We start from the raw sequence: 24140 nt of genomic DNA, 5'->3' as shown, positions 1-24140 counted from the left end.
TTTTTTTATATAGATGCTTGATGTCTTTACTTATCATTTGGTATATTTTTTTTGTAAATCTGACACTTAACCTGCCCATAGGAGGGAATTCAAAATGACAACTTTTTCACAACAAATTTACTTTTTCAACATAACTTTTGAAAATGTTCCGGAAGGTCTGACACTTTTATATATATCTTAAATTAAAGCTAATGTAATATACTTTAATTTGAAAAAAAAAAATTTGACCTCTGGACTTGTCTTCACGGCGAAAATGGCTACCGAATGCTATTTTCGTGTGAAAATTCTCGATTTTATTATTTATATTATATTTAACTTTATAATGCTATAACTTATTGAAAAGTTTATGGATCCACACAATTTTTTTATGAGAAATAATATTTTTTAATAAACCTTTTTTCATTCGACATACTTTATCTTAATCGAGATATTAATAAGGAAACAGCAGGTCAAGTAGCTTTTGGAATAAAACATCAATTTTTTTAAAATTAAACACTATCTAAAGATTTGCATCGAAGCGTTTATTTTTGATAGTGATTTTAATCACTGTCAGATATCATTATACTTGATCCAACTATGCCACGTCACCACTGTGCCGCGACCCCCCTGTGCTGGGTTTTTTTTTTAAACTATTATTATGTTAAAACAATTTCTAATTTTCAAAAGTTCAAAATTAAAATTTGAGTTATCGAGTGTGCTAAAATACATTGTTTTTCTTCGAATTATAGCAAGATTTTCAAAATACCGAATATCACCTACGAATCGTCGAGAATTTCAAATTATCAGAAGTTTGAATTACTGAGATTATATCAGACTATATCAGTAATATTCATTGGGGTATGTTTAAATATTTAAAATGACATTGATTATTTTGATTGTATGTAATGATAATTTTAGGAATATCAAAAATTTCAGATAACCCTCTTGGTAACTAAAAATTGTATGATTAAAAAATGTTTATCTATTAAATCAATACATTTTTGAAAATGTAGAACAAACAAGAAAGTTTTCTTCGTACTTCGCATTACTACCTCTGTATCAGCATCTTTAGGTTTTTGAAGGCTTCAAAAAAAAAAAAAAAATTAAACAAAAATGAATGTTATTTGTATTTGAAATAAAGCTAAGAATTACTCTATTTTATGGTCTATACAATAACCTCCAAAACATAGACCTGAATTATCAACCGAAAAATACTAATCATTTCATTTATAATTACTATACCTTATGCACAACTGATAGATATGTTGCGTACTTAAACGCCAGATTTATGTATGTTTTTTAAAATGTTAAATAAAATAAATAATAAATTGAAGTTAGAATATCTTCTTTTACATTATAATTAAATATCATAGGATTTACTCTTAATAATTAAGAGTTTACTTTTAAGATTTTAATTCTTGGTACAATAATTATTATTGTAGCAAGAATTAAACGACGAACAAACTATTATTGAGAATGCGAATAAAAAAAGGAAACTAATGAAGAAATTACGGTATAGAACAACTAGGGTTGGTGATAATAGTACTATTATAAGTTTAATAATCTGGGATTAAGACATCTAATTTAAAGAGAAGAATACAAAGCGTACACGGTAGTAACAGAATATCAATTTTAAAGAGATTTACAAAATAAGACAGATGTTGATGTAGTGACAGAGCATCTGAGATGTCTAGAAATAGAACACTAAAAAGATATAACTAAAAATAATTGTATAATAGGGAAATTAACATTTTCAGAATACGAGCGAGGTCTAGCTTAGGTTCATCCACTTGTACAGCTATCGCCGGATACGGAAGCGGCGACACACCTATAGAACCGGTCAAGGAGGCTTAGGGTACGAGTTGGCAGCCGTGGTTCCTTCCTGTCCGCAACTAACGTCCACCACAACTGGATTCGTTTATGGTCGTGTAGTTGCACATGTTTTGTGCTGTTTTGTTCAGCCGCCGTTACTGCTGATGCAACTAATAGACACAACAAGCCTTCTGAATCGGATTCACGGTCGAGTAAGCGTCTGGTTACCGCTGATCGCCATCGTGACTGTTCGTCAGTTGTTTGCCGCGCGGGTGTATGCGTGTGCTCTCTCAACGAATTCAGTCCATACATTTCATTTTTCTTTACTTTTGCCGACTCATATACTATTATTTTGTAGTCTCACTTATCCGGATTACGCGATTATCGTGGTTTGACTTGCATCGAGCTCAGTACACTCATCATCTACAGGTAATTTTTATTTTTGTAAACCTTACTATAGTAAACTTAATGATAGAATTGATATAAATTTAAAAAAAAAACTATTTTTTTCGGGGCTACATCGACATAATATTATCTGAAAAGATAATCAACATGAAATTGTTTTACTCCAACTTGGTTTATTCAAAATCGTCAATACCTCGAATTTTTTCTCCTTTTACTAGAATGTTCTATTTAATATAATGTATTATTATAATTTTGTTTCACAGATAACTCGAAATATTTTACACGTTTCTACCATTTGAAGTTGAATAAATTTAACTGTTTAAAAAGTTATTTTAAAAACCTTCCAAATCAATCAATTTTGGGGGGTTTGTTTCATTATTGAACTTATAATTTACTTTTAATTTAGGGCTTATTATGTTACTTATTATAATGATGAACTAATTTGCAAACAAATATTTGAAATGTAACCATCTATTCAAAATTCAAGCTGAAATTTTACGATAGATAACTAGGTATCTTATTATGTCTATTATATTTATTATAATAATTGAATAGCATTTAAAAAATGTTTTCCGTCTTTTTAGTATAATTTTCATAATTTATGTTTTTAATTTTATCTACTCAAGATCACACATCACAATTATTATTTAGTTGTATGATAATATAATCCAAATAAATATTTTATATCTAAATTATGAATTTTAACTATATCGATTGTTGAAATTGTAAGTTACAATAAAATGTTTACAATTTGTAACCGTTTCAATTCTCCTTGTTAAATTATTTATGGTGTACACTCAGTAAATCTTTGTATTCAGAGTGGCCTATGATGTTTTGACTAAATTAAGAACTTTTTATCTACTAAATATTTTGCGTTACTTTTTTTTTTTTTTTTTAATGACATATTTTTAGAATACTTTAAAATCATAGTTTAAAAAAAAAAAAATTTTTATTGAGTACAGTTCATACTGGTGTATTTGTATAATGTACTCTCTACCCGCACTACATACCCACTATACAGAGTGATTTTTTTATCAAATCCGACTCAATTACTTTAAGAGTAATAATAATTTAAACATTTTTTTTTTTTGGTTTTTTTTAATTCACATTATTCTTGAATTATTAACTATTTAAAACTTTTTATGTTCATCCCTTATGCCTTGTAAGGGTGTCAACTTTGTTTTTTTAAATGAGAACATATATTTTGAATTTAATAAAATGTTTGGATTTTTAATTCAATAGTAAATGGCATTTGAATTTTTAGTATAACTTTATTTGTTTATTATATATAAACATTTAAAGTTTCAAAATACATGTATAATACACAAGGGATTACAAATACAGGTAGCTAATTGGTTTTTTATGACATCGATATTAGCAGGTACAAAGCATTGTTATTATCAATGGTAGTAAGGCACATTGTTGTGAGTTTATGAATACACTAACTGACGATACAGAAAGTATATCTATTGATAGTCATAATTGATAATAAACAATCCGTGACTGTGACAGCAATGTCATAAAAATCCAATTAGCTACCTGTACTTATAATCCCTTGTGTATTATACATGTATATTAACTTAAAAATTTGAGACTTTAAATGTTTACATATAATAAACTAATAAAGCTATACTAAAAATTCAAATGCCATTTACTATTGAATTAAAAATCCAAACATTTTATTAAATTCAAAATATATGTTCCCATTTAATAAAACAAAGTTTACTCCCTTACAAGGTATAAGGGATGAACATAAAAAGTTTTAAATAGTTAATAATTCAAGAATAATATGTAACTAAAAAAAACCAAAAAAAAAAAAATGTTTAAATTATATTTATTCTGCAAGTAATTGAGTGGGTTATGATAAAATAATCACTCTGTATATATTAAAATACTTGTAACTCAATATGTATCTATTCTGAAATTGTTGATGGATAATAGATGATAGATCATCAAAATATTTTATAAAGAATGGGCTAAAAATTGTTTTATTAAAATTTCAAAAAAATTATAAATACATTTTTTTTAATTTTATTAAAAACAAATAATGAATCATATCATTTTAACGTAGTCTTAAAATGCATAAATTATTTAAAAAATATTTAGTACATAAAAAGTCATTAGAATTGTTAAAACATTATAGACCTTCTTTATATTTCAATAACCTATAGTATATATGGATCAAATAAATTAGGTAATGGTATGTTCAACACACTATTTTGTTACCTTTAGCTATACTGCAAGTTAAAATAACATGAAAGTAATTAAAAATATCATACGGTTTATTTTTATTGTTCAGCAGATGATAAATATTACTAAATTAACTAAATAGAAACTAATATTCTACAGATAAATTAGTAATCTATTTTAATGAATGACATATTCAAAATATAAATATTCATAAATGTACTCTTTTATTTAAAATTTAAAAACGTCTAATAAATAAATTATTATTAATAATAAATTATCCATTCATAAATTAATTATTACCAGGATATGAAATCATTTTCATATGTTATGATTACAACAACTACCAAAAAACGTGTAGAGGAGACTGAGAGAACTACGGTCACTTTTACAAAAATGATTATATCTCTGGTTCTAAAACTCTAAATGTTATACTATTACAACAAATGGATGCATAAACATATTGACTGCATTATGTTAAAATTTCAGATTTTTAAAACATAATCTTATATATATACATATATGCAAAAAGATAGGGATAAAATAATTTTTAAAAAAATCACTGAAATATAGTTTAAACTAAGTGTTGTCTTCAAAGATAATTACTGAAAACAAATACCAATAGGAAGCACTTGATTATATCAATGAATATCAACAACTTTTTTTTTATAAAAAAAATAAACTATTTTATTTCATTTGTTTATAACTATTTATTTTGTAAATTAAATAAAAAATCTTAGCTTATTATCAATTTCTCTCAAATTACAAACATATTTTCATTTTTACTTAAAAAAACATTGACCTTAATATTAGAAAGAATCTACAAAAACGTGTATCTGGAGCATCATGTTATATGGATGCGAAATATGGACAACAAAAAGAAACAAGAGAAGAAAGAAGAAAAATAGAGACATTCGAAATATGGTGCTACAGGAGAATGGAAAATATAAGTTGAACTGATATAATTACTAATAAAGAAGTTTTAAAAAGGGTATCTGAGAAGAAATTAATATGGAAGAGTATATAGTAAAAGTGAAATGAATTAATTATCATACTTTAAGACACGACGGGTTGCTATTATTAATATTAGAAGATATAATCGATGAAAAAAATCATAGAGGAAGACCAATATATGCAATACTAAGTCAGATAATAGAATATCAAGGATGTAATTCATATCAAGATGTCGTAACACAATAAACGAAAAGTGCAAATGTAATTGTGATGGGTATTGTGTACGAAGATGAAGATGAGGATGTGGTGCCTACTGTCTTGGTATTCACGTGCGTGTTGTCGTACAGCAGTCACTGTGCTCGGCTGACACTCCGGGTTAGCTGTGGGTGTCGAAAGGCTGTTGTTATAGGAAGGGAATAAGGGTAACACCTAGGTATGAGGTGCAGACGAAGTGCAAGACACAAATACTTTGGGTATAGGAGAGGATAATGAAGTACGAGGTGCAGACGAAGTGCAAGACACAAGTACTCTGAAATGTTGTGGAAGAGAGTAGATAGGTTAAAAAGGAAAAAAACAAAGACTTTACTTTAAGCAGTAAGCCGGACAGCGACAACCGAGTACTTAGGCTGGTGAATGACACAAGGCACTGGAGTCGACTGACCACGATAGTCAGGTCTTTTGGGTTTTTATAATAATTAGAACTATTGCCAATTTGGCAATAAATATTATTTGTTAATTCATCAGTCTCAGGAAACGGATGTGCTGTTTGTATTTTATTAAAATAATTCTCACAATAATGGTAACGTGACACCATCACAAAGAGTTGAAGAGGAAGACTAGTAATAGAGAAATATGGAAATTGCTTCAAACCAATCATTAGATTGAATACTGCAGAAGAAGAAGGAGAAATTTGAAATTGACTTGCATTTTCACATTTTAATTGAGAATGGGATAACACCAGTCATTTCAGAAGTGACTGATATTACCCCATTAATTTTTATTGGTGTTTCTCTTTTTGACAAGTAATAAGAACATATTTTTAATCGATAAACCATTATACTATGAGGTAAATAATTTTAATATAGAATAATCCTCATGTTTTGTTCTATACGTACATATATAAATTAGAAATATATAATAATTTACTTACCTCAAATTCAATTTCTTGAACATTTTCTTTTTTAGATAAATAAACTCTGACAACTATTTTCACATATTTAAACGTGAAAACGTTTTTTGATAATATTGTTCTAATATAATTAAGGTTTTGTTATCATTCTTAATCTATACATATAGTCAACATAATTTTAGATGCATGTGTTTATTAGATAATGGGGTGACCGGTATTACCCACTGACCATAGTTCCCCTAGTCTCCCCTACTGATTAACGAAAAATGTATAATAACAACAAATAATACATAACTTTAAATGAAATAAAACATCAAAATAGTGATATTAAGAACCCTTATATTTGAGATTTAACCGAACCCAAATTGAAATTACAATTTGATTCATTTTCAGTCAAATGATAAATAATATTTAATTATACTAATTCAATTTTCAAACCGATTTACAAGTATAAGTTCGATTTGATTTGGTTCGTTCATTACTACATTGAACATAATTAAAAACGAATTAAAACAAAAATAAATAGAAAACATATTGACGATTCGTATAACTTATAAAATATAATAAATATGGGAAAATAACTACAAGACACCATAATATAAAAACTATATGAAGGAAATTCTCATTTTCTCAAATTCATTTCTTTTAATATAAAAAATTCTTCAATAAAGTTTAATATCGCAAAGTATAAATAAAATATCAATTAGTACCTCGAGTGTCAATCACAAATAAAGTATATTGCTATGGAATGACATAATTTTTATAACTTATGTTTTATCAAGGATAATAAATGTAAATTGTTTATACTAAAATGTTGGTAAAAAAGAAAATGTTTAAAACTAGATTGATAGTTCACAAAAAATCAAATGTAATAATTGTTTTTGCACTGTTGGGAATTTGTTTGCTAACATGTGCTAAGACATTTATTTATTTTTCGTTAATTTCGTGCAAAACATAGTTATAAATTGTTAACATGGTTGTAAAATATGCCATTTATAAAAAAAGTTGCAAACATGAAAGTGTGAAAGAAAATTACTCACTCTTTTCCTATTACTAGTTAAATTTTAATTTTAATTAATATGAGTCATTCTATTGAACTTTTTCTTTTTTCTCGCCTTAATCCCAACTATTTGGGGTCGACCAGTGATTATATTAAACAAATTAATGTAATTTATTACAAAATATTTCTTGTGTAAATACACAAGGACACGAAACTTTTTAGGTATGTACTTAGTCTTAAATAATTTTATATGCCTATAAATCCACTAATAAGTTGTATATCGATACACGAAAAAATTATGAACTGGAACTCATTTAAAATAACAGTTGTACACTCATTATTTATATATGTTCACTTTGCCAATGGATTTGGGCTGCGTTTTTAACGTATGGCATGCAACACATTTATTTTTTTAATGTACTTACTGTTGCAATAGTTGTATCCATGACAATATAATAGTGAAGTTACGTAAACCGTATCAGTTCGTTGACTTGGTACATCGATACGCTTCACAAAGAAATGACGGCTAATGGTTATCTTTCTCCATTTGTTGTTTACTAAAATATTATTTAGAAAAATTTCTCTTCTGTTTTTCCAGTATCGATCTGCTGATATAATCCTCTTAGGTATTTGGTTGTATAATTATTATTATTAAGAAAAAAAAAATACTTCTATTATGCCTTAAATATTTGCCATCTATAATAAGCATGAAGTTATAAGTAGGTCTGGGTCTATTTCGAATTTTACCAAACCTATCTCAAAATTCAGATTATGACTTTTTTTTTTATAAAAATTATACTATGAACAAGGATCATAAGCAAAAAAAAAACTTCAAAGATTAATTTGTAGTCTTTCTATGTTTCATAAGTCCTATAAGATCTATATTGTGTATATACTGTGTCATTTGATATAGAGTCTTAACTCTTCACATAAATAAGGCCCTAATTGTTTAACAAAATTATCTAAACCTAAATTATTTTCCACGTTCCTGTATGATAATAAAATTGAAATAATAGTTGGAAAATTATCTATAATAATCATTGCGTAAGAGATATACTTGATTGAGAAAATTTTATTTGATTTTATTAACTAATATTAGCTAAAGAAATAGAAAAAAATAGTTCAATAATTAATTTAATTAAATGTAACACAAATATTAGTAAATATAAAGAAATCTAAATTCTGAATCAATTTACACACGTGCTGTTATTATTTAACAAACCATTACAATCTTTCTAACAGAAAGAGTAATAATTTTTTAGTGGTTAAATTAACGAGCATAAAATTAAAAAAGAGAATTGTAGAAACTATAATCTTTTAATCTTATATTTGTATCAAATGTAGAATTACAATGACTAATAATAAAAGTATTACATTATGTTGTTGTTTATATTATTATATATGTAATCATATATTACAAAACAATATAATTATTATATATATACATATATATATATATATATATTATAATTATCGTACTCATTGTTTTAGTTGCAAAATAAAATAATTAATTAATTAGATTTTTATGCCAATATTACAAAATATTTTAATGAATAATATTGGTTATATTTTTTTAGTTATAATATTATATCTTCTTAAATATCAGTTAATGATGTTGTAATAATTAGCTGAGGAAGTATTGAATTATGTCGATTTTAGTATGATATAAGCTTTACAATAGTAGTAAGCAATTTTTGAACTCTTAAGCAATATAATAATTCCATATAAAAGGGAAATGCAGGGTAAGCAAATTAATAATGATGGGAAAAGAATGTAAAAGGGAAACATGAAAAGTATAGGTGGACTGGACGAGACTGGACATTTTGTTGAAGAAACGTCGAGTTACGTGGACGCGAGTGTCTTTGTACGATTTAATTTTGTTTTGTGTTACTTTTTGATATTACCTTTTTGACTTTGTGTTTGATACGTTTCTTAAATAAAATAGCTATTTAAAAACTTGGACTTAGCGCAAATATTTTATATTCACCGTGTTCTTAGAATTGTGTGTGTGTGTGCGCCTAGAGTCAAGGTTGGACTACTGATCCTTTAGTCAATCTTAATAATTAGTGTACGAGCTGGCTAGTTTTTGGGCTTAACCGTCCTTTAGTGGGTATAGTAAAAAGGTAGTTGTGCTGGTGGCTGACAAGGAGCCACCCTTCAGTCTGCTACTTTTGAGCTAGACTGTGCTGACGGGTCTAAACTCTACCCCTTTAGTAGTTCACTAATTAGAGGCATTGAGGCTGATCAGTTTATCCAACGGGAGGACTCGAGAAGAGCTTGAACGACGAACTCATCGTCAACATATATATATATATATATATATAACATTAATTAATTTGTGTAAAACTTTTGTGTCTACGTTGGGGTACTACCGACGTACGACAATGTCTTAAAGCTTCTTATGGTATTGTTATTAATTGGTACAAATCTGGATGTTTTCCTATTACTGAGAATAGTATTACATAATTTAAATTTCATATAAGTTTTGTTGAACTTCTAAGGTGGGTAAATAAACGTATTTATCATCGCAAAATTGAAACATATCAATTGGCGTTAATATTTGGTTAGAACTAACTCGTTGCAAACTACATTGTGTTACTTTTCGTTTTGTAATTCCACCAACTCCATCGCTGACGTTTTTTTCGTGACGCGAAGTAAAAAAATGGCATTCTACATAAAAAAAAAAGTCATCAATATGATAATACTGATTAATAAAGTTTTTTTTTTTGTATTCGCTCGAACGACCGTCACTAAAATAATAAAATTTTTTTACAAATAGAGCTATTAATTTAAGGTCTTGTTTAAGGCGATTTTGTAATTTATGAGTCTTAATATGAGATTTAAATTGTGTAAAACTATTCTCGGTACTAGGTAAAAACCCAGATTTGTACCAATTAATAAGAATAAGCAATAAGCTTTAAGATATCCCAAACTGATATTATGAAGATATAATATTCTAACTACTATAATAAAACTAATATTATTCATTAAAAGATTTTGTATTATTGTCATAATAATCTAATTAATTATTTTATTATTTTGCAAATAAATTAATACAATATTTACAATATATATAATAACTATATTGTTTTGTAATATAAAATTACACATATAATAATATAAAAAACAATTACAAAAACATGGCTTGAAAACTACAAAAAACTTGCATTAAGTTATTTGAGATTTCTATCAAATTGAACGACCGTGAGGCGTTTACTGACAAATTTACGTCTATTATTAACAGTCAATAAAACTCTATTTCAATGAAAAATAACATAGAACACACAGTACAATACAAATGCAATTACATTCTAAAATTTTCAATGTGTATAGATATTTTACTCTTTTTGTTAGTATGTTTAAATACGCATGTACAATGAATGTATGTAAACTGTCTGTACTAAGTAGGACAATTGAAAAGTCCAATGGTATCCTTTCATTCTTATAAGAATTAAAATACCTTTTGAATATAAGATTAGATATTTTTATTCTATAAAATAGAGTATTCTATAAAATATATTCTATAAAATAGAGTAAAAATGTTCATAATGTGTTCAAATAGTAAAACTTTTTCGTAAAAATATGTAAGCTATTTAATTATTTTTATTCGTCTTAAAATTTAAAAATAATTTGAAAATGATTAAATCAAAATTTATCCAGTATAAAATTAATATTTACTGCAAATCAAACATTTTGATAAATTTAATCTAATTAAAATTAACTCGTTGTTTAGATGTTATAATCCTCGCAAATAAAATCCTTTGTTATGATTGTTGTTGTACTGAGATTTTTTTCAATAGAAGGAACGGGGCTAATGTAAAAATTTCTTTTATGATTATTTATGGATTAGTTCTTTTAGTCCACTGATACAGGTGATATTAAAATAGTGCAAACTTAATCGATTTTGCTAATTTTTTCCAACAAAAAAGCTAGTTCTAAATTAATGAAATTTTAGATGAAACATTTTTTTTTAGTCTGAGAACGTAACAAAAAAGTTAAAATAGTTTTAAATTTTCCCCTTAAAATAAAAGTTTTTTGGTATAAAACATGTAATTTTCATACATTTTATACGTGTAAGGCAATTTTTATAACATTCTTGTAATTACACAAGTCTGTACGATTCTTCAACATTTTTCAAATTTCATAGAGAAAAAAAAAATATATATATATATATATATACTTGATGAAAGTCAGATTGTAAATATTTTATTTTAGTCATCAGAAAACGTAGGTGGTTTCAAAGTTTATACACTCACTAATTGGTCAGTAAGGGTAATTTTAGCATTTCTAAATGAAAAAAAACGCATTGATTAAAAAATAAATAATTTTATTATTTTGGTTTTATTTAAAATTAAAAATATATATTAAAATAAAAAAATATTAAAAATACTTAATTTAAAAAGTCATAAGAGTATTCTGAGTAAAAAATATTTTTTTAGTAATGGTTTTAATTAGACCACAAATAAGATATTATCTTAGTGAGTTAGGCAAATAAGTGAGATTATGTTTTTACATATTATGTACTGAACAAATTTCCAAGCTTATTTTAAATATAATGTGTAACATTATAAAATGGTTAATTTTTACGTATGTTATCGTATAAGTTATATTTTCATAGAAAAATAGAAATTAAAATTTAAGTATATTAACACTACAAGTATCTACACATTATTTTTACATTCTATTCTATAAATTTTGCTACTTAAGGATATGTTGTCTAAATAGCTATAGTTTATGACAGTGGTTTTAACATATGTGCGCCAATCATGTGCTCTGTTATCACCATGTAGGCGACTTGTTTATCATGAATCCCAGCTCTACATTAGTAGAAACTTTTACTAGGTGGGTAATACAACAGTAATGGCCTTGGAGGCCTTAAATTTATTTAACTCTATAGTTAATAGTTTCTAATTTTACCTGTGTATGTATCGTGTGCACCTCTTAAAGTATCACAAGAAACCATAAAAGGTTCGCTCTAGTTGAACACCCTAATTTTATCTAAAGGGAAACAATGGAAAAAAGGTTATATGATATGCTCTATGTATTTATTTAAATTAGTTAAATTGATAATTTTTTTAGAAAAAATCTATAAAATTCAATTTTTAGTTATATTAATTAAAACTTTTCTGAATAATTTATTTATACAAAAATAGTATATTTTGAATTTATTTTTTAGAATGGAACAGGTGGTTTGGGTTCCAGACCCTAAAGAGGGTTTTGCCTTGGCTACAATAGTGGATTTAGGTATGGATGAAGTTACTGTACAGCTTATGGGAACATCTAGAACACGTCATACACTACCATTAGACAGAGTTTATACTGCAGATCCTCATTTTGACAGCAAAGATGTTGATGATAATTGTAAGTTTTTTAATTTTTATTATAGATTTTAATACTTGTATTTCTTAAATTTAACTCTTCAGGTTCATTAATGCATTTAAATGAAGCAACTCTATTGAACAATGTTAAAATACGATATTCAAAAGATAAAATTTATGTGAGTTATTAAAGAATAAAATACCCTTAGTAATTTTTTTAATAATTTATATATTTATAGACTTATGTTGCAAATATTTTGATCTCTATAAATCCTTATATAGAAATTAAGAATCTTTACTCTAATGAAGTTATGCAAAAATATAAAGGAAAATCTCTTGGTGTCTTACCACCTCACATTTTTGCTATTGGTATTTAATCTTTATTTAATTTTTTACAATGCTCAAATATTTATATAAATTTTTACATTTTAAAGCTGACAAGTCATTTCGTGACATGAAAGTATTAAAACAGTCTCAATCTGTTATTGTGTCTGGTGAATCTGGAGCTGGAAAAACAGAATCTACTAAACATTTGTTACGTTATTTATGTTATCAATGGGGTTCTACAAATGGGCCAGCTGCTGATCAAAAGATTTTGGATGGTAAATAAAAAAATATTTTATTCATGATAAGTTATTGTTAAAATTTACCTTATTTATTTACTAGCAAATCCTGTATTGGAAGCATTTGGAAATGCTAAAACTACACGCAATAACAATTCATCACGTTTTGGAAAATTTATGGAAGTGCATTTTGATAATTCATGTTCTGTAGTTGGAGGATATATTAGCCATTATTTATTAGAGAAATCTAGAGTTTGTATACAAAGTTCTGAAGAACGTAATTACCATGTTTTTTATTTACTTTGTGCTGGAGCTTCAACAGAAATACGTACCAAATTATCACTTGCAAATCCAGATTCTTTTAATGTATGTGTATATATATATATATATATATATAATTTTTTGTATTTATTGAACTTATAAGACCATCTCATCATACAACCAAGCTTCCATCCTTCTCTGTCCGATGATAAATTTCTCCAATTGGAAACATCTCCATCTGTTTAACATTCTTTTTATGACATCTTTCCAGCACATTTGTGGTTTTCTCAAGTCTTTTCCCTAAAAAGTTTTATTTTATCAGTACAAATTTTGGTATGTATATATACATACATGTATATTTTGTTATTTTATTTAAAACCTATTAATTATATTAGAACTTAATAAAATGTAATAGTTAATTTTTATTAATAGTATTATTAATTTTCAGTATTTAAAGAAAGGTTGTACTCAGTATTTTACCAATAGTCAAACTAGTAATAAACTAGATAATAGTCAAAGAAGTCAGTTACAAAATAAATTAGGGGGCATAAGAGATCCTATGTTAGATGATGTTAAGGGTTTTTCAACTATGGATGAGGTAAAAATGTTCTGTTTTATCATTTTTTTGAAATTAATCTTTGATTGTTTTGTAGGCCTTGAGTAGATTAGGTTTATCAACTAAAGAAAGATGTGATATTTATACTATAGTAGCAGCTGTTTTACACCTAGGAAATATTGAGTTTGAAGAAAATTTAGAGAGTACTAAAGGTGGATGCAAAGTAACTGATAAAACAGAAAAAAGTTTATCTATAGTTGCTGATTTATTATCTGTTAATGTTGATGAACTTCGTCAAGCTTTGATTACAAAAGTAATGATGACTAATCGAGGTGGCCTTAAAGGAACTGTAATTATGTTAGTGTTATAGTTATTACATTTATTGATTTTATAACATAATAATAATTTCTTGATAATTATTAGGGTACCCTTGAAACAATACGAAGCAAACAATGCCAGGGATGCCTTAGCAAAGGCTATTTATGGAAAATTGTTTGACCATATTGTAAATAGAATTAATTTGAGTATTCCATCTAAAGCATCAAATTACTATATAGGAGTTTTGGACATAGCTGGTTTTGGTAAGTTATTTAAAATATAATTAAAAATTATTAAATTAATTTATATTACAATATTTTAGAATATTTCACCATTAATAGTTTTGAACAATTTTGCATTAATTATTGTAATGAAAAACTTCAACAATTTTTCAATGAAAGAATTTTGAAAGAAGAGCAAATGTTATATGAACGTGAAGGTTTAGCAGTGAAAAAAATAGAATTTGTTGACAACCAAGATTGTATAGGTAAAGTATTAATAACAGAACCTACCAATTATTTTTAGATTCTAAACATTTTTGTTCAAAATATTCTTGCATAATAATATTTTAAATATATTTTTTAATTATTTTCTATTTTTATTTAGATTTAATTGAATCAAAAAATGGTGGCATATTTAATTTATTAGACGAAGAGTCAAAATTACCAAAACAAAGTAGTGAACATTTTACTACAGAAGTGCACAAATGTTGGCAAGGCCATTTCAGATTAGCTTTAGCTAGAACTTCTAAACTGAAGGCTCACCGAGAAATACGTGATGATGAAGGTTTCATGGTTAGACATTTTGCAGGAGCTGTTTGTTATCAAACAGTAAGTATTTTACGTATTTATATTATCTCATTTAATAATAATTTTATTTCATTATTTTTAGGGGCAATTTATTGATAAAAACAATGATGCTCTTCATGCTAATTTAGAAGGTCTTGTTCAAGAGAGTAACAATCCGTTTTTACAGAGTTTATTTGCATCTAGTACATTGGGAAATACTAAAGGAAAATTAAACTTCATAAGTGTAGGATCAAAATTCAAGAGTCAGTTGGCAGAGCTTATGGAAAAATTGAAAAACACAGTAAATTAAAAGTTTAATTTATTTAATAAAAAAATATTTTAATTTTTTTAAATTACAGGGCACAAACTTTGTTCGTTGTATTAAGCCAAATGATAAAATGATTGATCACATGATAGATGGAGGTTCTATATTATCCCAATTACAATGTTCTGGTATGACCAGTGTATTAGAACTTATGCAACAAGGATTTCCATCTCGTGCTCCTTTTCAACAGTTGTACGACATGTATAGGCAAAGATTACCTCCTAAGCTTGTTAAACTTGATCCTAGAATATTTTCTAAGGTTTGTAATTTTAAAAACTTCCTAGTACAATTATAATAACTTCATTAAATTTAGCTATTATATTTAGGCATTATTTAGAGCAGTTGGTGTTAATGAAGGGGATTACAAATTTGGTGTGTCTAAAGTCTTCTTTCGTCCTGGTAAATTTGCTGAATTTGATGCTATAATGCATTCTGATCCAGAAAACTTAAAACAAATGATTGATAAAGTACAAAAATATCTAACAACATTGCATTGGAAACAGTCACAATGGTGTACATTAGCTGTTATTAAACGTAAGAGTAGTTTTTACTTTGACATTTTTAAAAAAAGTACAATGATTAAACTTAATTTATATTTTTTATTCATAGTTAAAAATAAAATATTATACCGCCGAGAAAATTTAATTACAATTCAGAAAAATGTCCGTATGCATTTATCTAAAATAAAGCATCGTCCAAGATATAATGGCATAAAAAATATTAATAGCCTAAAAGTAACTAGAATGTTTTTTTTTTTATAAACTTAAATGTTAACATTTTTTTTAAATATTTTAGACTATGCTAAATGAAATGGAGACTTTAGCAAACCAGCTGAAAAATGATAATGCAATTTACTTATCTGATACAAAAAAGTTAAGATTAGAACTTGATAATGCTATACGAAAAATTAAAGTATCTAAAATTGATCAACGTATACAGTTAATTTGTGTAACTAATAGTTCTTTTTATTTAGCATAATGAAAATATAAAATCTTCCGATATTAGTGAAACATATAATAATCTGGTAAAAGCAGCTAATGAACAAATGGAAAATTTAAGGAGAAAAGCTGATGCTGAAAGAAGCGCTGAAGCTGAAAAACAAAGGTTAATGAAATTACAAAAAGAAATGGAAAGAGTCAAGGCATCTAAAGAAAAAGAAGAAAAATCTAAAATTGAAGATGAAAAAATTAGGCAGAAGTATGTAAATTTAGGATTTTTGATAATAATTTATTTATTTAATGGTATTGAATTTTGTTTTTAATGTATTAGAAAAATTGAAATTGAACTAAGACGTAAAAAAGAAGAAGAAATGCATAAGAATGATATATTTCTTAGTCCAGTAATTATTATAGTTTTCTTTCATGATTTAAGTTTTTTAAAAAATTTAATACTTTTAAAATTTTTACTACAAAATAGGAAGACTTGGAGAAAGCAGCATTGGCAGAAACTAAATTTAGAGAGCAAATTGAGCAAGAACGGCGAGATCATGAATTAGCTTTAAGATTAGCTCAAGAAACAAATAGTTTTGTTGAAGATATATCTAATACATATTCAAAGTAATAAAATTATATATTATAGTTGTATATTTATGTATGTACAGTGTTATCCGTGTATCATAAATCACACGCAGAATATAACTGATTTTTAAATTTTTTTGGTAACTTTTAGTTACACATTGTTCTTAAATTATTAACTATGTAATACTTAAAAGAAAAAAATGTATCATAAAGATACAAAAAAAAAAAAAATTTAATATTATTTTTATTTATTGATTAATTAAGTAGTTTATGATAAATTAATACTCTGTATATATATATATGTTTTTTCTTTTTGTTTAGGAAAACATCACCTGTCGAGCAAACTTCTAGCAAGTATGATTTATCTAAATGGAAATATTCAGAACTGAGAGATACTATAAATACTTCCTGTGATATTGAATTGCTAGAAGTAGAATTTTTTTCATTTTAATTTTTATATTTATTTTTAAGCCAGTTAAATATAAACTTTTTTCTACCAAAAATATAATTAGATAGTTTTTGTGAGAGGTAGTAAAAAATAGTAATTTTTAAGGAAACTAAAAAAGTATTTTATATTTTTAACTGGTTGTTATTAAAATAACAATAATATAATAATTTAACTATCTCTGAGAACAACATTGATATTATTAAAAGCTGTGCAAAATTTCCATTAGAATTAAAAAATAATTTGAATATAACAAAATTTGACTAAAATTGATTGTACATCAATTTTACATTAATTGTAGTAAAATCATTTGAAAAATGTTTTTGATGATTTCTTAAGTTCAAAAAAAAGATCCATTTAACAGGTTTAAAAATTAAAAAATTTATATAAATTTGTATTAATAAATTTTCTTTCGAAATAATCATTTGATAGGCTTGTAGAGTTGAATTTCATCGTCGTCTTAAAGTATACCATGCTTGGAAAGCAAAGAATAAAAAACGTTCTTACATGGATGAAAATGAAAGAGTCCCTCGTTCTATAATGGACACTGGTTTGTATTAGATTGTTTAATCTTTGTTGTTGAAATATAAAATAAAATATACACTTTTTTCAGCTAACCAGTCCAAGAGTATTAAACAGGTACAAAATATTAAGTCACAATCTATAGTACCATTAAGTAGTCAACGCTATTTTCGAATTCCATTTGTAAGATCAAATACTTCTACTAGTCAAAGTTCAGGAAGTGTTGACCACCACCGTGGTTGGTGGTATGCTCATTTTGATGGCCAATATGTAGCTAGACAAATGGAATTACATCCTGATAAACCAGCAATTTTACTGAATGCAGGTAAATTATAATAATTATCGATAATAATACTTAAAAAAAAAACCCAGCACAGTGAGAACATGGCATAGTTGGGTCTAGTATAGATGATATTTGACAGTGATTAAAATCACTATCATAAGAAACACTTCAATGCAAATCTGTAGATAATGTTTAATTTTAAAAAATTGGTGGATTAATTTAAAAGCTACTCAATCTTCTATTTCCTTATTTATATTCTGATTATAAGTTTTATGATTTTTAAGTGTAATATATGAATATAATATATAAAGGGAAAGGGCCCGAATAAAAAAAAAAAAATTTGTTGCATAAAAAAAGAATATAAATAGTACTTATCTTAAAAAAATTATAATGGTCCATACATTTTTCAAAAAGTTATAGCATTATAAAATTAAAAATATAAAAAATAATTTTTTTACAAAAATCGTAATTTCTTATTAATTTTGATATCTATTTTCATCATGAAAACAAAATAAAGTCCGAATTTTTTTTTTCCATAATAAATTATATTACATAAGCTTTAATTTAAAATATATATAAAAATGTCAGTATTTCTGGAACACTTAAAAGTTAAGTTTACATTTTTTTATTAATTTTTTGTGAAAAAGTTGTCATTTTGAATCCCCTCCTGTGGGTAGGTAAAGGGTAAGATTTATAAAAAAAATATATCAAATGATAGGTAAAGACATGCATTTACAAAAAGAAATATTGTATTGATTTGGTCATTTTTGATAAAGTTATGGCAGTTTTAAGTGAAAAAATTGAAATAATTTCGAAAAATAGCGATTTTTAAATTTGTAATTTTATTGTAGATTTCTCACATTTACGGGAAATGAAGGAAATTTTTTTATTTTTTGAGGGTAATATCTTCGACTAGAGTTGATTTGTAATCTTTTGATTTGCTGTTGAAATAAATCAGTTCGGTCTGATCTGAGTCACAAATAATCAGACACAACAAAAAAAAATTAAAAAAAAAATGCTTTATATTTGTAATAAAAAGTCATTAAAATATATAAAAATTATTGAAGCAACTAAGCTTAGCTTTTCCCCCAAAAAAATCAGAAAATTATATTTCAGAGGCTTAGTATGTAAGAGATATAAAGTGAAATCTATTAATGATTGTAATAATAATTGAATTGAAAAATATTTGCATAATATGTTACAGGACAAGATGATATGCAAATGTGTGAATTGAGTCTTGATGAAACTGGACTGACTCGAAAAAGAGGTGCTGAAATATTAGAAAACGAATTTAACAAAGAATGGGAAAAAAATGGTGGAAAGCTTTATTCTAACAATAAAATCAAGAATTAATTATTTTATGAAATTATTTTCTTATACATTTTGCATTCCTAATATAATCCATAAATCTCATTAAAACATTCCATTCAATTATTTAATTTTTTGATAATTTTAATTTTATTATAGTGTTTTGTTCCTAGAACTACCTATTAGGATGGAATTATTATATGATTTAATATGTATTTTTTATTATTTCAATTCCTAGTTAAATATTTTCTGCATAGTTTTTGAGAACTTAATATATTGTTATGTTTAATTATTAATATTAATTTTACTAATTGTTTAACAATTAAATTATCAATTTTTAATTTAGTTTTTGTTGCACAAAATAATCTTTGATATTTTTCAAGTTATAAATGTACTGTGATAAAAGGATTTGGGAGTTTAAACTCATTTATTGTTGTTTTTATAATAATTTATTTTTGAGTCATTTTACCAAATACTTGAAATTTAACTTCAATTAAAAATATATGAAAATGTTATGATTGCAGTAAATAAATATTTGAATTATTATTTGTATTTTTTATTTTATACTTGACTGTGTATATTTTCCTATTACTCTATTCATATATCCTGAAATTAGCATTGTTCTTAACAATTTGTATTAATAATATTAAACGTTGGGTCTTTTACTAGTTAATAGTTATAATAAACTAGATATAAGTAACATAAAAAACCAAATCCAACATAGTGGGGTCGCCGGCATTAGAGGATATCGTCTAAGCCGTGGTTCGGACAAATATAAATATTTAACAGTGGTATTGAATACATAGATTTTCCATTATATTTTAAAATAAAATGTACTAAAAGAAAGCTTATTGTCTCTAGTTTACTTTGTCAAAATTTTAACTTTTGTTTAAGAAAAAAAAGTTATAGCACTTTTAAAATGCATAATTTTTTTGAAGTTACCGTTTTTTATGTAAACGTAATTTTAAGTTATATTTTTAAATTTCTAAAATTAATAGGTTTCTCCAAATTTCCGTTAACATTAGTTTCAACAAGATTAAAATCAGTTTCTTTTTCTGCATAAACTTATGGACAGACATGATTTAATTATTTCCATAACATTCGATTATTTATTTAGTCACTGGTGCCGATGTCAAACTTCATGTTTATTTCATAATAAAAAATTTTTACTGAGAAACCACTAACACCTCCTAATTTTTTGTTAATTACTATTTATTAATTTATCTTTTTCATGAAATTATGAACATTCATTAGTATAAAAATATCTCTATTTGTATAGAGATACATATCACCCATCTTATATATGTATTACGACTGAAATATATGTATATAGAGATCGGCGACACTGCATTTAGTTGTAACTGTATATTGTGAGAATGCTATTCATAATAAACGAATAATTATATATAAATATAATTGATATAATTGATATAAAATACAATTATTGTATTTAATAACTTGCATTAAATAAAGAAAAAATTGTAATTTATTTGTACACCAATACCCGTGTTTCCAGGTGTCCATAAAACAAGAGTGGTTGAAATGAGCAGTAGTATTTAAATATAATTGGACTCTTTTTATTTAATTTTATAATGTGATGAACGAAAAAAAGGGTATCAAATATTTTTATATGGTCGATTAAAAAACTCAGGAACGGGCAATTTACTTTTTTATTTTTTGCACAGGAGTTGTTTAACAGGTCAATCAATAATAACTTATCTTGAGAAATTAAATTAGAGCTCTCAATTCAATTGTTCGAATTATGCCTATTAAGTTACGGAAAGCTAAAGATGAAAATATAATTAATGACTACATATTTATTCAAATTTCGTTGATAGATATAAATTATTTTAGTTTCGTACTTGGCTACACTGACCGGTGATTTAATATTTATCAAATATTATCATTCTATTTGTAAATAATGATCAAAGTTACATGATTTTAAGCTTTAAGTAAAATTTTTCATCTTTAAAATTTAGTACGATTATTTAAATAATAAACACATATTTAAATATACTTATATTATAATTGTACATATTATTATAACAACTGCTAAGAAATATATTGCAGTGCTTAATTCTCTTACATTATTTAAAAACAAAGATGTTTTTTAACAAACTAACTAAAGAATTGACTTCTAGAAATTTGTATTTAATTTTATCTCGTTGTAAGCATGTCCAAGCAGCTCGTTATAAACGTTCTGTAAAAGGTAACAAACCTTTAACTTATGAAATGGCAGGCCCACCTCATACTATTGCTCATATCAAAAGTTGGAATTCATGGAATACAAGTAAAAATTATGTTTTATTTAATTTAAAAATATAATAATTGGGATCCTATTTTATTCCTATAAACAGTAAAGGATACTCTAATTGATATTGAATTTATCATCAATGTTTATTGAATTATATTCATTTTAAATATAAATATAAATTATAAGTGACAGTAGGTATAGATTTTTGTTTTTTTGTGTGTATTAACTAATAATTATTACTAATGTAAAAAATACTTCAAAAAAGTCTGTTAACTTTGACCGATATTTTAAACAAGTATTTATTAATAAAATTTTTAAAGTGTGTATAGGCCTAATTAGGGAGTCTAATACCGTGTTATTAATAATAGTGTTTAAAATACAGTATTTTTAAAATGTATAGTTTTTTTGAACTATTATTAATATTTTTAATACAATGTCAAATCAATGTATACTAAAAAAAAATAATTTTGTAGTGAATTTTTTTTTGTTTAAGAGCACTTTAAGAGAGTATTTTTTATTGTAAAGTATTTAGCATGTATTGATATTTTAAGTGTTATTAAAATTTTTCTTTTAGATTATTTTTATACTTTCAAGACATTTTAAACGTTTTTAAGGACATTTTTTATTATTTTTTAAAGAATTTAATTCTTAATAATATATGTTTTTTTAATAACTTGACTCATATTAAATCATTTTTGATCAGGTAATATGTTAGATGGTTTGAGACCAGCTGAAACAGCTATTGAAGATGAATTTATTCGACGGTTTATTAATGGTACTTGGCATGATTTGATTGCCTCTGAAATTATCATTAAACGTCAACATAACATTATAAGAATTGCTGCTATCGCTGTTCAAAAAATAAGTGTAACCAAAATGTATTTTTTAATTGGTTACACCGAAGAAATATTAAGCTATTGGTTACAATGTCCCATTAAATTAGAACTTCAAACTGTGGAAGATCGTGCTCATGTAGTTTTTAAATACATTTAATTCTGAAGTTTTGTTTATTTTTTTATTGCTGTTGTAACTAATGAGCAATTAATAAAATTATTGTATAAAGTAATATAGTACATTATTTTTATTATTAGTATAGTTGTTTACATTAAATGGTTTACTTATTGTTTTTAATAATACATAAAGAATATTGTTTTATTATTTTTTAAAGTAAATTTTAATATCCAATGGTCTATTATTTATAATATTGTAAGTCCTATAAAATTAAAAATGAGTCATTACCGTAATGACATATTTACTCTTACACTGTAAAATTAAACAAATGTAGTAGTTAGAGCAAAATTGGTGCTAGTTTATTTTTGAGTAAAATGATTTTGACCTTAAAATAGATGAACCTAGGGTCTAATAGTACACATAAAATTTAAATTTGTGTAATAGACTCGATTTAAAATTTGTTTAAATAAAACAAACACTAAATTAAAATTTATTATATTTGCTACTAAAAAACACTTGATATTAGTTAAAATATTAATTTATTTAATAGAAATGTCAAGTGGGATATTTGATAACTTTATTATATTTAAACAGTAAATCATTATTTTTGTAATAATAAATTCAATCTGACACAGTCCTTAAATTGAAGTCCCTGACGTATTTTTCGTCCTAAAATTTCGTGTGAAAATTGCTAACCAAAGTATGTGGTCGTTACGTCGAACGTCAGTTAGGTTAAGCATTAAAATGATGTTGTTAACTGTGTGAACAGTTGTGTCGTAATATGCCTAATGTTTTGCATTAAGCATCTTACATTTATCAATAAAACAATTTTAATCTATATTACTAGTATACAAACAAATAATTAATTTATCTGTCATAACATATACACTGTTGCACACTAGTTATTATGTATGTATATAAATGTAAAATTGATTATTGTATGCTATGCATCTTATCTTAAAAATAATTATCATGTTATGTTCAATTTAATACAATAAACAGAAAATCACTTAAAGTACTGACGACAACATCCCATAATGGGGGTAATTAAAAATAATATAAAAAGGCTTAGTTCTGCTTACATGTCCGTGAGCGAGCGTGCCAGCAAGCGGCTCTTCTCCACTTTTGAAGCTCTAAATTCAATATAGAATTCAGAATTCTTTTGTCCAGTTTATTCTTCTCAAACTAGCCGCGACCTCATGTGTTGTCGTCGGTACATTTTAAGACGATATTGAATATAATTACTTTTGCGTCGAGACTTCATT

At 25.4% G+C, this 24140-nt stretch overlaps 2 protein-coding genes across 3 annotated transcripts; both read left to right on the top strand.

Annotated features, from left to right (window-relative positions):
* The first annotated feature begins 2014 nt into the window (after positions 1-2014).
* LOC126895772 (myosin heavy chain 95F) lies at positions 2015-20216 on the top strand. Of its 2 annotated transcripts, none has more exons than XM_050667988.1 (23): positions 2015-2220; positions 12643-12827; positions 12890-12963; positions 13024-13153; positions 13219-13386; positions 13451-13713; positions 14057-14206; positions 14262-14521; positions 14588-14745; positions 14805-14969; positions 15089-15312; positions 15374-15571; positions 15630-15854; positions 15922-16129; positions 16205-16329; positions 16391-16507; positions 16569-16792; positions 16865-16934; positions 17012-17151; positions 17434-17542; positions 17990-18107; positions 18171-18404; positions 19567-20216. In XM_050667988.1, the coding sequence occupies exons 2-23, from the start codon at positions 12644-12646 to the stop codon at positions 19713-19715; spliced, it is 3693 nt and encodes a 1230-aa protein (XP_050523945.1). In that variant the 5' UTR covers positions 2015-2220; position 12643; the 3' UTR covers positions 19716-20216. The 2 variants fall into 2 exon arrangements, with proteins under 2 accessions (XP_050523945.1, XP_050523944.1); XM_050667987.1 differs by lacking the exon at positions 2015-2220 and adding an exon at positions 12290-12488.
* Positions 20217-21602: 1386 nt separating this feature from the next.
* On the top strand, positions 21603-23015 carry LOC126894510 (28S ribosomal protein S24, mitochondrial). The gene is made up of 2 exons (XM_050665565.1): positions 21603-21960; positions 22628-23015. Exons 1-2 carry the CDS (start codon positions 21774-21776, stop codon positions 22915-22917), a joined length of 477 nt encoding a protein of 158 aa, XP_050521522.1. The 5' UTR covers positions 21603-21773; the 3' UTR covers positions 22918-23015.
* Positions 23016-24140: the final 1125 nt, after the last annotated feature.

Source organism: Daktulosphaira vitifoliae, unplaced genomic scaffold (genome assembly GCF_025091365.1).
Source record: "Daktulosphaira vitifoliae isolate Bord-2020 unplaced genomic scaffold, ASM2509136v1 Scaffold_1, whole genome shotgun sequence".
NCBI lineage: Eukaryota > Metazoa > Arthropoda > Insecta > Hemiptera > Phylloxeridae > Daktulosphaira > Daktulosphaira vitifoliae.
This window is presented reverse-complemented; position numbering and strand designations above follow the sequence as displayed.